Below are 16936 nucleotides of genomic sequence, written 5' to 3'. Positions count from 1 at the left end.
TAATTTGCAAACCAGAGATGGAGATTTGATATAATGTACTATATTGTCCTCCAGGGGAAATGTAACTTGAAACATGTTGCTGCTTTAATGTAAATACATCCATAAACACAGCATTTATAGAATAACACCTTATCATCGACCAGCTCTTTGCCCACACCACGACAGGGAGGGGCCACTCCAGGGAAACCAGAAGAGCCACAAGACACACACACTGACACACACACACAGACACACCTGAGGAAGGAAACAGGAAGAGCTGTAGGAGTTGTTTGGCAGCAACGGTAGCAGGAACAGGTAGGAGACAGAACACACACAGATCAGGCTAATATACACAGAAGTGTTAGATTTTTCACAGAGAGATCAGGCTAATATACACAAGTGTTACATTTTTCACAGAAAGATCATGTTAATATATACTAGGAGTTTAATGTTTCACACAGATCATGCTAATATATACTAGGAGTTTAATGTTTCACACAGATCATGCTAATATATACAAGGTGTTTATATTAGATCTAGGAGACAGGAGAGAGAGGTGAGACAGCTAGGAGACAGGAGAGAGAGGTGAGACAGGAGGGAGAGGTGAGACAGCTAGGAGACAGGTGAAAGAGGTGAGACAGAGAGAGAGGTGAGACAGGTGAGAATGCTGGAGTGATGGTTTTTTTAGTCCCACCGACAGCCTTTGTTACAGGCAGGTGTGTGTGTTCTCAACCATACTGTCTGTTCAGAGGGTGTGTATTGTTGTGACCAGGGAATGTAGGTGGATTGGGCACAGCAGTTAATGCTATTTTTGAATAGTTCTGAGTCCGTCGGGCTGTATAAATGTAGGGCTAAACACATTACTGGCCAGTGACAGAAAGAAACGACAAGCAAAAGGTAGATCTGCAACTCACAGGGACATCCAGGAGTTGCCAAGTCAGGTAGTCCTGAGGCGTTGAACCATGGGGTTAGGGTTATCCCTTTTAATTATACTGTTGGACAGACTGAACCATGGGGTTAGGGTTATCCCTTTTAAATATACTGTTGGACAGACTGAACCATGGGATTAGGGTTATCCCTTTTAAATATACTGTTGGACAGACTGAACCATGGGGTTAGGGTTATCCCTTTTAAATATACTGTTGGACAGACTGAACCATGGGGTTACGGTTATCCCTTTTAGATGTACTGTTGGACAGACTGAACCATGGGTTGGGGTTATTCCTTTTAAATGTACTGTTGGACAAACTTTAGGCGTGTTTAGATTTTAGGGGTGGCAAATCAGTTTAGAATGGCTGTGGAATGTGTGGTAGGATAAATACAGGAAACCAGTCAAGCTACTATTTCAGGTTTGAGTTTCACAATAGCCTTACCCTGATGGCCCAGTAAGAATAACCAGCCTTAATTACATTACAATAACTACACTTCAAATTCATTACAATATTTAATGAATTACATGACCTGAGCCTAACAAATCCCACTACACAATTTTATTATGCCAATTAATTCAGGTATTTTGGGTACTGGTAAAACCAAGTGGCAAAAATACTAACATAATTTATTTATCATATAGTCAGCTTTCATGCCATAACCATTCAGCCGTTGCGCTTTCACACAATCACCTTTAAGCCAATTAGCATTCACACCATCCCCACGTATCCAATGAGAGTTCAAATTTCACCATTCAGCCCCTTTAAAATAATTCTTGTTCTTTTTTCAGAGAGCCAACCAATCCAGTGGGGGCTTCACCTCTACAGCCCCACCCATACCCATGATCCAAGTCCAGTCCAGACCCAAGTCCAGTCCAGACCCAGTCTAGTCTAGGCCCATGCTCAACCAGTCCAGACCAGTCCACTTCAAGTTATTTATGAAACGGGGTAAAGAAGACGAGTAACAGACTGAAATATGGAAGGTCGTGCCCTCTGACCCCTGACACTAACAAGAAACATCTACCCAGTTTGGCTCCACCCCATCCAATGTTCTCCAGGAAGGACAGCCTGTCCTCCCCCAGCTTGGAAGACTCCTTTTTTCCCCTCTCCTCCTCCTCCCCCTCCCCCTCCTCCCTATCTCTTTCCTTGGCTCATCCCGCTAACTCTCCCTCTTCCTACTGCCAGGGTGGGAGTGGCCCCATGGGGAGGGCGGGGTCAGAGGTGGGGCTGGAGGCAGGGCTAGAGACAGATCTGATCCTGGCTGCAGAACTGGGCCAAGCGCTGCTGGAGAGGAATGAAGAGCTGGCTGAGGCACTAATGCAACGAGACAGAGAGATAGAGGTGAGACAGCTGACGGACACACCTATACAGGTGAAACAGTGGGCAGACAGACCTATAGAGGTGAGACAGCTGGCAGACAGACCTATAGAGGTGAGACAGCTGGCAGACAGACAAATAGAGGTGAGACAGCTGGCACACAGACAAATAGAGGTGAGACAGCTGGCAGACAGACAAATAGAGGTGAGACAGCTGGCAGACAGACTTATAGAGGTGAAACAGTGGGCACACAGACCTATAGAGGTGAGACAGCTGGCAGACAGACAAATAAAGGTGAGACAGCTGGCAGACAGACCTATAGAGGTAAAATATCTGACGGACAGACCTTTGGAGATGAGACAGTTGGGAAACAGACAGATGGAGGTAATAAAGCAGAGAGACAGACAGAGGTAATGAAGCAGACAAACAGACAGACAGGCAGATAGAGGTAATGCACCTGAGTTTCCAAGTACACCTCCTGGATGGAGGTTAATGGACTTTATAAAATAAAATGTATTGGTTGAATCGAACACCAAACCGCTGGTGTTACAAGCCCCATCCACTACCAAGGGAGCCACATGGGACCCTGTCATGATTTATAGGTGTAGAAATTTAGATGTGTAGAGATTTAGAGATGCAAAGATTTAGAAATGTTGAGATTTAAATGTCTAGAGATTTAGATGTGTAGAGATTTAGATATGTAGTGATTTAGAGACACAAAGATTTATTTATGTAGAGATGCAAAGATTTATTTATCTAGAGATTTAGAGATGCAAAGATATTGATATGTTGAGATTTAGATGTCTAGAGATATAAATAAGTTAAAGTTTATATGTCTACAGATATACACACTTATACAGGTGTTCTGCAGTTACTATTTAAAGAATCTGCCAGTTTATGACCTGTGAGGTGTCTGTTTTTCAAACAACACACTAATGTATTTGTCCTCTTGCTCAGTTGTGCATAACCCTCCCGCTCTTTCTTTTCTGGTTAGAGCAAATTTGCATTGTTATCTGAAGGGAGTAGTACACAACATTGTATAAGATCTTCAGTTTCTTGGCTATTTCTCACATGGAATTGCCTTCATTTCTTAGAACAAAAATAGACTGATTAGTTTCAGAAGAAAGTTCTTTGTTTCTGAACATTTGGAGCCTGTAATCGAATCCACAATTGATGATGCTCCAGATACTCAACTAGTGTAAATAAGGCCAGCTTTATTTCTTTTTTAATCAGCACAACAGTTTTCAGCTATGATAACAAAATCGCAACAGGGTTTTCTAATGATCAATTTGGATTAGCAAACACAACGTGCCATTGGAACACAGGACTGATGGTTGCTGATAATGGGCCTCTGCATGGGCCTCTGTTTGCTTTTCTTTAAAAAACAAGGACATCTATAAGTGACCCCAAACCTTTGAACGGTAGTGTAGATATGTTAAAATTTAGATATGTGGAGTTTTAGATATGTCGAGATTTATATACAGTGGGGAGAACAAGTATTTGATACACTGCCGATTTTGCAGGTTTTCCCACTTACAAAGCATGTAGAAGTCATAGGTACTCTTCAACTGTGAGTGACGGAATCTAAAACAAAAATCCAGAAAATCACATTGTATGATTTTTAAGTAATTAATTTGTTTTATTGCATGACATAAGTATTTGATACATCAGAAATAGCAAAACTTAATATTTGGTACAGAAACCTTTGTTTGCAATTACAGAGATCATACGTTTCCTGTAGTTCTTGACCAGGTTTGCACACACTGCAGCAGGGATTTTGACCGTCATCTTGAACTTCTTCCATTTTCTAATAATTGCGCCAACAGTTGTTGCCTTGTCACCAAGCTGCTTGCCTATTGTCCTGTAGCCCATCCCAGCCTTGTGCAGGTCTACAATATTATCCCTGATGTCCTTACACAGCTCTCTGGTCTTGGCCATTGTGGAGAGGTTGGAGTCTGTTTGATTGAGTGTGTGGACATGTGTCTTTTATACAGGTAACGAGTTCAAACAGGTGCAGTTAATACAGGTAATGAGTGGAGAACAGGAGGGCTTCTTAAAGAAAAACTAACAGGTCTGTGAGAGCCGGAATTCTTACTGGTTGGTTGGTGATCAAATACTTATGTCATGCAATAAAATGCAAATTCATTATTTAATAATCATACAATGTGATTTTCTGGATTTTTGTTTTAGATTCCGTCTCTCACAGTTGAAGTGTACCTAGGATAAAAATTACAAACCTCTTACATGCTTTGTAGGAAAACCTGCAAAATTGGCAGTGTATCAAATACTTGTTCTCCCTACTGTATGTAGAGATTTAGCATTTTATGCATTTAAAATGTGGTGTTTGTGGTTGTGTGCGGTATTTCTGGTTGTGTGCGGTATTTGTTGTTGTGTGTGGGTGTTTGTGGTTGTGTGTGGTGTTTGTGGTTGTGTTTGGTGTGGGTGGTTGTGTGTGGTGTGTGTATCAGGTCCTGCATCAGGAGAATCATGTTCTCCAGAGGAGGCTGGAGGTGTTTGAGCTGTCATCAGGACAGAGAGAGGCAGAGCTAGCATCTGACATCTCTTCCTTACGGGCTGAGTTGGAGCAACATCATAGCCGGGGGCGGGACAAGAGGCGAGATGAGAATACACAGCTGACTGAGCTGGCCAATCACAACCATCGTCTAGTGGGACAGCTGGCAGAGGTGAATACACAAGCATACTCCCTTTTCTAGGCTGACTACATTGCAGAAGCCTGCTGGACCAACACCTGGACATGGAATAAATGGCCTTGTCCAGGTCCCCAAAAAAGGGAGTTGCAGATTTCATGGTTTGTTTAAACTATATGGGCAGATCCAACAACTCGCGATAATGTCTTATAATGATTGGATTTCCAATATACTAATAATGTCATGTAAACAATGTTTCTGCAGAATAACATTATAAATAAATGAATGTGAAAGCTGCCCTCTTCTTATATACAAAGAGGCCCAACCCATGTTTTTGCACAGCACACGATGATGAGTTCTATAACTGCTTCCTGTGATAAAACATATCTCTGAATGGCAGAATGACTTGAATTCAGAACAGACATAAAAGTCACCGGGACACTGTCTACTGTATAAACATAACATTGCTTATTTCTATAGATGAACCAAATATTTTATCTCAATAGTTCCGTAACAAGCTGTTGTTCTAAATTAAAACGTATCATCATTCCAAATACCAAGATCTGTATTTTTATGCAGGGACTCCCTGAATTAACAGAGTAACTAGAGTAAATAGAAATTAATAGAGCATTGCTCCACAGTACTACCAATATCGCCTATGTACAATGCAGTAAGGGTCAGAGAATCAAGCCCTGTGGGACCCCTTTATTTACAGTGCAAACATTAAGGGTCGGAGAATCAAGCCCTGTGGGACCCCTTTATTTACAGTGCAAACATTAAGGGTCGGAGAATCAAGCCCTGTGGGACCCCTTTATTTACAGTGCAAACATTAAGGGTCAGGGAATCAAGCCCTGTAGGACCCCTTTATTTACAGTCAGCGCTTGACATTAACTTTTTGGCTCATCAGCCACTGTGGCGAAGAAACATGGGGTTGGAGCCTCTCTCACTCAAATCCACTCCCCACACACATGGCACACACATGGCACACACATGCCACACACCACACATACGACGCACATATGCCACACACATGCCCTACAACTCCAAATTGATAAATAATACATGTTATGACTACCTAAAGAAAATATTCTAAATGCTAGCTTGGTAGAACATTAACCCCAAAGCCTTTTAAATAGGCAGTGTCCGCAGAACACCAGTTGCGTATTGAACTTCGTTCCATTAAAGAAGAGTTGGAAGACCTGTCGCTCAACAGAACCATCAGTGCTACACAACTGGACAACACCCAAGCAGAGGTACACACACACACACATACACATTATTCTCTTTCCTCAGTAGAACCATCATCTACACTACCACACATCTCTTTAGAACCGGGTATTGAAGGAGAAGCTGAGAAATATGGAGGAGCAATTGAGGTCCTGGCAGGCGGACTGCGATAGGCTGAGAGGAGAGAAGGAGGGGCTGAGAGACAGACTGACAGATCTACAGACCAATCTGAGAGAGAAAGAAGCTCAGGTGAGAACACAAGGGACTTGGATGGATTGAGTTTGTTGGTTGGGAGGGAGTGAAATGCAATCACTAACCCTGCTAACCCAGGAATTTTTGTGTGGTTGTGTGTGTGTGAATTAATGTGTGTGTCTGTAGTTGGAGCACGAACAGAGCTTGATATTTGAGTTGCGGACACTGAGTCGTTCTCTGGAGGAGAGGTTGGGAGAGGAGAGCCTTCTGGATGGCACACATACACATACATACACACACCCTCTTTCCCTACTCAACGAGATACAGCAGACACAGGTACACACACACGCCCACACACATACACTCTCCATCCGTTCTTGAAATTCATGAGCCTTGTAGGGACCAGAAAAATAATTTTTCTAACCCTAAACTCCACAACCAAACCCTGTATAAACCTAACCCTAACCTCCACAACCAAACCCTCCATACATCTAACCCTAACCTCCACAACCAAACCCCACATACATCTAACCCTAACCTCCACAACCTAACCCTGCATAAACCTAACCCTAACCTCCACAAACTAACCTTGCATAAACCTAACCCTAACCTCCACAAACTAACCTTGCATAAACCTAACCCTAACTTCCACAACCAACCTGGTCTCAGGAACCTACGTAGACTATGGCACCCGATTTTGTATGATATGTGACGTTACGTTAGGTCACATTACAATGTGCCACCATAACCTATGATACATTACGAAATTATTCCAACGTAACATATCTTACGAACGCTATTACAATGTATCAAATGTTATGAGTGCTATTAAAACCTAAAATGACATACGAACGCCAGACAAACGTAAATGATATTTACGAATGCTATGAAAGACGATTTTTTTACAAAATGCTAGACCTGTGTTTCAAAACGGCAACATTTAGATTAGAAGGCAGTCACCTTACCCACTGCCCCACATTAGACATGGGGATTTTGGATGAGTAACAGCAATAGCAAGGTTGCTAGAATATGTTATAAAAGCAATTATATCGTTAACGTTACGTTCACGTTAGGAATCACAGCGCTGGGGTTAGGGTTAAGGTTAGATCTCACAGCACCGGGGTTAAGCTTAGGGTTAAGGTTTGGGCTATGGTTAGGAAATAAAGTTAGGGTAACGTCTCACAGCTCTGGGGTTCAGGTTAGGGTTTGGGTTAAGGTTAGGTGTCACATCACTGGGGTTAAGGTTAGGGTTATGGTTTGAGATTACAAAGAAAAACACTTCAAACATTTATGTTGTGAGAACACCACTCGCCAAGACTGTTCCTCACTGGAGGAGCGGGTAACACCCTTGTCTATGATGTGGAAGGTTGCTGGTTTGAAACATGGTTACTACTTTTTTCCCCCTCCATTCTGACTCTAACGTTATTTTACTGCACGTAATTTACACTCACCTAAAGGATTATTAGGAACACCATACTAATACTGTGTTTGACCCCCTTTCGCCTTCAGAACTGCCTTAATTGTACGTGACATTGATTCAACAAGGTACTGTAAGCATTCTTTAGAAATGTTGGCCCATATTGGTAGGATAGCATCTTGCAGTTGATGGAGATTTGTGGGATGCGCATCCAGTGCACGAAGCTCCAGTTCCACCACATCCCAAAGATGCTCTATTGGGTTGAGATCTGGTGACTGTGGGGGCCATTTCAGTACAGTGAACTCATTGTCATGTTCAAGAAACCAATTTGAAATGATTCAAGCTTCGTGACATGGTGCATTATCCTGCTGGAAGTAGCCATCAGAGGATGGGTACATGGTGGTCATAAAGGGATGGACATGGTCAGAAACAATGCTCAGGTAGGCCGTGGCATTTAAACAATGCCCAATTGGCACTAAGGGGCCTAAAGAGTGCCAAGAAAACATCCCCCACACCATTACACCACCACCACCAGCCTGCACAGTGGTAACAAGGCATGATGGATCCATGTTCTCATTCTGTTTACGCCAAATTCTGACTCTACCATCTGAATGTCTAAACAGAAATCGAGACTCATCAGACCAGGCAACGTTCTTCCAGTCTTCAACTGTCCAATTTTGGTTAGCTCGTGCAAATTATAGCCTCTTTTTCCTATTTGTAGTGGAGATGAGTGGTACCCGGTGGGTTCTTCTGCTGTTGTAAGCCATTCGCCTCAAGGTTGTGCGTGTTGTGGCTTCACAAATGCTTTTCTGCATACCTCGGTTGTAACAAGTGGTTATTGCAGTCAAAGTTGCTCTTCTATCAGCTTGAATCAGTCGGCCCATTCTCCTCTGACCTCTAGCATCAACAAGGCATTTTCGCCCCCAGGACTGCCGCGTACTGGATGTTTATCCCTTTTCACACCATTCTTTGTAAACCCTAGAAATGGTTGTGCGTGAAAATCCCAGTAACTGAGCGGATTTTTAAATACTCAGACCGGCCCATCTGGTACCAACTACCATGCCACTCTCAAAATTGCTTAAATCACCTTTCTTTCCCATTCTGACATTCAGTTTGGAGTTCAGGAGATTGTCTTGACCAGGACCACACCCCTAAATGCATTGAAGCAACTGCCATGTGATTGGTTGATTAGTTAATTGCATGAATGAGAAATTGAACAGGTGTTCCTAATTATCCTTTAGGTGAGTGTATCTTACGATATCCCCTGCCTAAAATGTAGGTTAAATAGTCTGTCATCCTACTGAGACCAGGTTGCCACAACCTAACCCTGCATAAACCCAATCCTAAGACCTAACCAGTCTAAATACTAATTGTAGGTTTCTAATATCCCAATTGTATGTTTTACCTTAAACTCAAACCCTAAAAACAAAACACAAACACAATATTAAGCAGCAGCTACCTATGATTAAATATATTATTTAGGATTGTGCCAGGCGTTTAATTATATTTACAGTCATAACAGGTACAACTGGCTTCATAGTAGATATTAAGATGTGATATTAACGGTTACCCTTATACTGTAGTTATGACAAAGTAATTTCTTAGTAGTGCCAACAGTGTACTGTGGTTTTATAGTAGGGGTGTTTGTACAGTGGATTTAAAAAGTCTACACACCCCTGTGAAAATGCCAGGTTTTTGTGATGTAAAAGAATGAGACAAAGATAAATTATGTCAGAACGTTTTCTACTTTTAATGTGACCTATAATGTGAACAATTCAATTGAAAAACAAAATGAAATCTTCGAGGGGGAAAAAGGAAAAATAATAAAAACCTTACAATAACCTGGTTGCATAAGTCTGCACACCCTCTTATAACTGGGGATGTGGCTGTGTTCAGAATTAACCAATCACATTAATACTGGTGTTAAATAGAAGTCATTACACATCTGCCATCATTTAAAGTTACTCTGATTAATTTCTTAGTTGCATCTCAGTGCAAAAGCCATGGTCCGCAGAGAGCTTCCAAAGCAGGGATCTCATTGTTGAAAGATATCAGTCAGGAGAAGGGTACAAAATAATTTCCAAAGCATTAGATGTATCATAGAACACAGTGAAGACAGTCATCATCAAGTGGAGAAAATATGGCACAACAGATACATTACCAAAACTGTATGTCCCTTTCAAAATTGATGAAAAGACGAGAAGAAAACTGGTCAGGGAGGCTTCCAAGGGGCCTACAGCAATATTAAATGAACTGCAGGAATTTCTGGCAAGTACTGGCTGTGTGCTACATGTGACAACAATCTCCCGTATTCTTCATATGAATGGGCTATGGGGTAGGATGGCAAGACGGAAGCCTTTTCTTATAAAGAAAAACATCCAAGCCCGGCTGAAGTTTGCAAAAACAAACATCAAGTCCCCCAAAAACACATGGGAAAATGTGTTATGGTCTGATGAAACCAAGGTTGAACCTTTTGGCCATAATTCCAAAAGGTGTGTTTGGCGCAAAAACAACACTGCACATCACCCAAAGAACACCATACCTACAGTGAAGCATGGTGGTGGCAGTATCATGCTTTGGGGCTGTTTTTCTTCAGCTGGGACCAGGGCCTTAGTCAGGGTGGAGGGAATTATGCACAGTTCCATATTTTGCCACAAAACCTTCAGTCGTCCGTTAGAAAGCTGAAGATGAAGTTCACCTTTCAGCACGACAACGACCCAAAGCACACATCCAAATCCATCAAAAGCATGGCTTCACCAGAAGAAGATAACCGTTTTGGAATGGCCCAGCCAGATCCCAGACCTGAATTCAATTGAACATCTGTAGGATGATCTGAAGAGGGCTGTGCACAGGAGATGTCCTCGCAATCTGACAGATTTGGAGCGCTTTTACAAAGAAGAGGGGGCAAATATTGCCACGTTAACCCTTGGTAGCCTATGGGGCTTTCGGCCGGATTTCACTAGTGGGACATTTTGGGTCCTAGATTCATTTCTGTAACAGATACAACCTATTATGATGTATCATTTTAATAGCAACCCCTCTGGCAACAATAAAAACACATAAAAACAGACTTCTGGGTCACTATTTATAAAACTCATCTGTTTGACAGGCAAAAAAATTGTTTTCGGAAAACATTTCTGCCATTCAGCATCAAGATTTTTTTTTGAAAGCATTATGAGATTTTGTGTCAATGGTATTTCCTCATACTTTCATGCCTTTACTATCAAATTACACTGTAATTGGGTTGAAAATAATGAAATAATTATATAATAGAAGGTAAAAAATATAGGCACCCCCAAAAAATTTGGTTCTTCTACCTAGAAATAAAACATTATGAAATAAATAACATTGAATGTAAAATCCCATGTAATAGGTGTAATGACTCAAAACGGCCAGCAGATGGCAGCACTAGATCGCTAGTTACGTTTGGACTTATATATTTTATAAACTCAGAAAAATTACCAACTTCTTCCCAAAAACTCAAGAACATCCCCATACTATTTTGACTAAATATTAATTTTTATATCTTATATATAATACAAACGATGTATTATGGTTCAAAACATCATATATAGTGATGTACACGCTTGTTATATTTATACTGATGTACAAATGAGCCTTTCTAAGATGAATAGGCAATGTCGTTGCCTGGTGAAAAGTTCTCATAGCAACCCAAACTATACAACTATACAACCCATATTATACACGGAAAACCCCAATTATACACGGAACTCTTCAGGAAAGTGGCTACAAATAATATACCATTGGAATCGGACGATTATGGAGAATCTATTTTTCGAAATATTTATGCAAATTAGCACTGTCCGCGGGATCGCGGACGTCGACCATGTTAAGATGTGCCATGCTAATAGACTCCTACCCAAATAGACTGAGTGCTGTAATCAAATCAAAAGGTGCTTCAACAAAGTATTAGTTTAAGGGTGTGCACACTTAAGCAACCAGGTTATTGTGATTTCTTTTCTTTTTTCTTTTTTTTCTCAAAGACTTCAGTTTGTTTTTCAATTGAATTGTTCACGTTATAGGTCACATTAAAGGTGGAAAAAGTTCTGACATGCTTTATCTTTGTTCTTGTAGTGTCTTTTACATCACAAGAACCTGGCATTTTAACATGGGTGACTTTTTATATCCACTGTATATGTGTATTTGTCCATGTTTGTCCAGGCCACAGAGACACTGTTGGCCCACTCTACCATCCTACAGGACAGAGACCAGGAGATAGACAGGCTGAGAAAAGAGGTAAGTTATTATTATTATTGATTATTATTATTATTATTATAATACCTTTATTTCAACAAGGCTCACAGACTGAGACCAAGGTTTCTTTTACAGCAGGGCCCTGGGTATACATGTTTACACATACAGTTCAGGGTCAATAATTAAAACCAAACAAGATTATCACTGTTAGATGACAAAATACAATGCTTTAAACACAGGTGTTATTCCCTTAGAGGCCTCAGATTTTATTGGATATTGGGCTTGACAAGGACTGTGGGTCCTTAGGTGTAACCCAGGGACCTGGTCTTTGCTGAAATCACTATTGAAATTACACCCAATAATAGGACCGGATTTTCTAAACAAATGCAGCGCCCTTGTCGTCACATAGCGGAAACAGGACACGGAGCATGCATATACCTCTCACAAATACAAGTTATATAATACTCTCAAGGTTTACATACAGGTCATGTACAATCAGAGCATGTCTGATGTACCACTCTGGAGGTTTACATACATCAGATACCCAGTTTTGAAATAGTTACAAACATTGTTACACAAATATGTCTATGTCACTATAACAAAATGTACACTGTTCAAAGCATGGCAGACATATACAGTGTAAGTAGATGGATAGACATGTACAGCATAAGTAGATGGACAGACATATACAGTGTAAGTAGATGGACAGACATATACAGTCTAAGTAGGTGGACAGACATGTACAGTCTAAGTAGATGGACAGACATGTACAGTCTAAGTAGGTGGACAGACATGTACAGTTTAAGTAGGTGGACAGACATGTACAGTTTAAGTAGGTGGACAGATATATACAGTAAAACTAGATAGACATACGGTATAAATAGATGGACAGACATATATAGTTTAACAGATCTGAGACCAATTTTTGCCACATTCACCAACTTCAACATGCACAGACACACAAACCAACCTCTCATTCTGTCCAGATGTGCTCCAGAGACATGGAGATTGAATGCCTGCAGGAAGAGTTACTGCCATTCAGAAGCAATCCAGGAAAACCCACCTATAGGTACAAACATTCACACATTCACAGTCTCTCCCACACACGCGCACACACACATGCAAAGTCTTTCTTTCTTTCTCACAAACACACACACACACACACACAGCTGGACAGTAGCTATCCAGGAGCAGGATAGCAGGATATCTCTCATTACTACAGGACAGGAGTGTCTAGGTACTATCTCTCATTACTACAGGACAGTGTCAGAGGTCATGGGTATTCTAGTGATATGAACTGCTATTTGTTTCCTTGAGTGTTGATGCATGTGAAGAAATTTCAAACATTATAATCATACTTTAATGTAAATGTAACACGAGTAATTATAGTGTGTGTGTGTGTGTGTGTGTAGCTCCCTGGAGAGTGAGATGTGTCTCGTGCGTCAGGAGAGAGACTGTCTAACCCAACAGCTGCTGAACACAATCCAACACAAGGTGGCGCTGTCTCAGGAGGTTGACGCATGGCAGGTGTGTGTTTCTCCCTCTCTCACCCCAACTGGGTGGCTCATCTGGCGTGTTTCTCCCTCTCTCACCCCAACTGGGTGGCTCATCTGGCGTGTTTCTCCCTCTCTCACCCCAACTGGGTGGCTCATCTGGCGTGTGTCCCACACAGAAATAAATGTTGAAAAGCATGAAATCCACAAGCTTAAATCACCTTCTGGGTGTCCACAGTACACACTACAGGAAATAGACGGTTGCCTCCCAAATGTATTTCTACATAGAGAGAAGTGCTATGCCACAAACAATGGCTAGGGGGTAAGGTTAGTAACACTCCCAATGGCTAGGGGGTAAGGTAAGTAACACTCCCAATGGCTAGGGGGTAAGGGTAGTAACACTCCCAATGGCTAGGGGGTAAGGTAAGTAACACTCCCAATGGCTAGGGGGTAAGGGTAGTAACACTCCCAATGGTTAGGGGGTAAGGTTAGTATTACTCCCAATGGCTAGGGGGTAAGGTAAGTAACACTCCCAATGGCTAGGGGGTAAGGTAAGTAACACTCCCAATGGTTAGGAGGTTAGGTTAGTAACACTCCCAATGGTTAGGAGGTTAGGTTAGTAACACTCCCAATGGTTAGGAGGTTAGGTTAGTAACACTCCCAATGGCTAGGGGGTAAGGTTAGTAACACTCCCAATGGCTAGGGGGTAAGGTTAGTAACACTCCCAATGGCTAGGGGGTAAGGTTAGTTACACTCCCAATGGCTAGGGGGTAAGGTTAGTAACACTCCCAATGGCTAGGGGGTAAGGTTAGTTACACTCCCAATGGCTAGGGGGTTAGGTTAGTAACACTCCCAATGGCTAGGGGGTAAGGTTAGTTACACTCCCAATGGCTAGGGGGTAAGGTTAGTTACACTCCCTTGTGGCTAAGGTTAGTAAAACAAACTTTTGATTCGAACTTGAAAGCATTGAAATCTGAGTTGGTGGCATTGACCCTCTCCACCATCTCCAGCCATGACTCCCTAACAAAACCATACTTTATATGAGAGATTCTCTCCATCACATGATCATCCGTCTAATATCTCTTTTCATGTAGAAAATATCACATTTCAAACCAATCATTGGTCTAAAAGATGAAATAGTTGACAACTTCTTTCAACCAGTTAAAACAGAGAGAGCAGTGCCTCCCCTCCCCCAGCAACCTGCTGCAACCTGAACCTCATTTTCATTGGTGGTCTGTCTGAAACCAGATGAGAACATCTTTACATCCATCCCTTTCTCTTTACATCCATCCCTCTCTCTTTACATTCATACATCTCTCTCTTTACATCCATCCCCCCTCTCTCTTTACATCCATCCCCCCTCTCTCTTTACATCCATCCCCCCTCTCTCTTTACATCCATCCCCCCTCTCTCTTTACATCCATCCCCCCTCTCTCTTTACATCCATACATCTCTCTTTACATCCATACATCTCTCTTTACATCCATCCCCCCCTCTCTCTTTACATCCATCCCCCCTCTCTCTCTTTACATCCATCCCTCTCTCTCTCTCTTTCAGGAGGACATGAGGCTGATAATTAGCCATCAGGTGCAGCAGCAGACTGAGGACAGAGAGAGGGAACGAGAACAAGAGAAAGACAGAGAGAGGAAGATGGGGTTTCAGAGAAGCCGCTCCATGAAAGTCAGAGGAGAGAGAGGGAAAGGGGGATTTTTTTCCTCTCTCTTTAAAGGGGATGGATAAGGAGATAGAGGGATGCAGAGATGGAAGGTGATTCATCGATAGAAATAGAGAAACTAAAGGATGCAATCAGTAAAATGTTTTATGTAAATCACCAGACATCACCCATTTACCAAGTTCGATAGTCTTACTGTGTACCTAGATAACCCAGTTTATAAATATTTATTTATGATAGGAGTCTGCTGTAGCCCAGGTGATGAGAGAATGTTGCGAATGAGTCTGATTCACATGCTTGGTACAAAATGATACTCTTAATAAGAGTATCTGCTGAATATAAAATGATTCTATTGTTTTTTTATTTGTGTAATGTGTAATAAAAATTATTTAAAAATACATTTTTGAGAATATCTGATTCTCTCCTGGGCCCTCCTGAGCCCTTTGGGGTGTTTTTCCCTTTCCTTTTGTCTCTCCCTGCCTCTGGTTCCTTGTGTGTGTGTGTGTTTTGTTCGTTTCTATGTTTGTCTGTCATTACATCTCCCCGAGTACCAGTCTCCTTGTTCCCGGCACTCCCTGAAGGCACCCCTGCACCAGAGCACCCAAAATCACCACTTCCTCTCAACTATCTGGATCACCTATCTGCCTTCCCGTTATCGACCTTCGCCTGGACTGACTCCCCGCTCTGTTGACCGAACCCTGCCTGACCCTCTGACCATTCTTGCCTCCCGGACTTCATATCACTGCTACCCACTACCCACCCTCCGACAATACACTCATACCCACTATCCACCCTCCAACAATACACTCATACCCACTATCCACCCTCCAACAATACACTCATACCCACTATCCACCCTCCAACAATACACTCATACCCACTATCCACCCTCCAACAATACACTCATAACCTCTATCCACCCTCCAACAATACACTCATACCCGTCTACTTATTTCTTACGTATTTCCACTGTCATCTCAGACTACTAAAATAAACATCATCATTGTCCTTTTACCCCGGTGTCTGTATCTGCTTCTGGATCCTACCTCTGTCCTGAGTCCCAGGAGTCGTGACAATTTAATTCTATTGTCCATGTAAAACAGTTTAGTTTCACGGTTTATGTAAAACAGTTAATTAGTTCCACTGTTTATGTAAAACAGTTATTTACAGTGGGGAGAACATGTATTTGATACACTGCCAATTTTGCAGATTTTCCCACTTACAAATCATGTAGAAGTCTGTAATTTTTATCATAGGTACTCTTCAACTGTGAGTGACGGAATCTAAAACAAAAACCTACAGACCTTCTCCAGATCCTTCAGGTTTCGTTGGGCAATACAGACTTTCAGTTCCCTTCAAATATTTTCTATTGGGTTCAGGTCTGGAGACTGGCTAGGCCACTCCAGGACCTTGAGATGCTTCTTATGGAGCCACTCCTTAGTTGCCCTGGCTGTGTGTTTCAGGTTGTTGTCATGCTGGAAGACCCAGCCACGATCCATCTTCAGTTCTCTTACTGAGAGGAGGAGGTTGTTGGCCAAGATCTTGCGATACATGGCCCCATCCATCCTCCCCTCAATACGGTGCAGTCGTCCTGTCCCCTTTGCAAAAAAGCATACCCAAAGAATGATGTTTCCACCTCCATGCTTCACAGTTGGGATGGTGTTCTTGGGGTTGTACTCATCCATCTTCTTCCTCCAAACACGGAGGAAGTGGAGTTTAGACCATGTGATGGCAATTTCTAAAGTCCAAATAGTTCTATGAAAATGGTAGGTAAGACAGGAGAAATCAATTGCGCAATAAACGGTTTTAATTTTACTTGCAAGGAGAAAGTATACAGATCAAGTCAA

General features: G+C 42.0%; 1 protein-coding gene across 3 annotated transcripts; it reads left to right on the top strand.

Moving 5' to 3' along the window:
* Positions 1 to 205: 205 nt before the first annotated feature.
* On the top strand, positions 206 to 15487 carry bicdl2 (BICD family like cargo adaptor 2). Of its 3 annotated transcripts, none has more exons than XM_029120713.1 (10): positions 206 to 294; positions 1700 to 2249; positions 4694 to 4909; positions 6010 to 6126; positions 6203 to 6349; positions 6479 to 6628; positions 11892 to 11966; positions 12911 to 12993; positions 13337 to 13451; positions 14975 to 15487. In XM_029120713.1, the coding sequence occupies exons 2-10, from the start codon at positions 1956 to 1958 to the stop codon at positions 15155 to 15157; spliced, it is 1380 nt and encodes a 459-aa protein (XP_028976546.1). In that variant the 5' UTR covers positions 206 to 294; positions 1700 to 1955; the 3' UTR covers positions 15158 to 15487. The 3 variants fall into 3 exon arrangements, with proteins under 3 accessions (XP_028976546.1, XP_034148954.1, XP_034148955.1); XM_034293063.1 differs by lacking the exon at positions 14975 to 15487 and adding an exon at positions 13526 to 14748 and having other exon boundaries at positions 13337 to 13483; XM_034293064.1 differs by lacking the exons at positions 6479 to 6628; positions 14975 to 15487 and adding an exon at positions 13526 to 14748 and having other exon boundaries at positions 13337 to 13483.
* The last annotated feature ends 1449 nt before the right edge of the window (positions 15488 to 16936 follow it).

The sequence above is a fragment of the Esox lucius genome, chromosome 7 (assembly GCF_011004845.1).
Source record: "Esox lucius isolate fEsoLuc1 chromosome 7, fEsoLuc1.pri, whole genome shotgun sequence".
Lineage (NCBI taxonomy): Eukaryota > Metazoa > Chordata > Actinopteri > Esociformes > Esocidae > Esox > Esox lucius.
The sequence above is the reverse complement of the archived record's forward strand: the minus strand, read 5'-3'. Positions and strand labels throughout refer to the sequence as shown.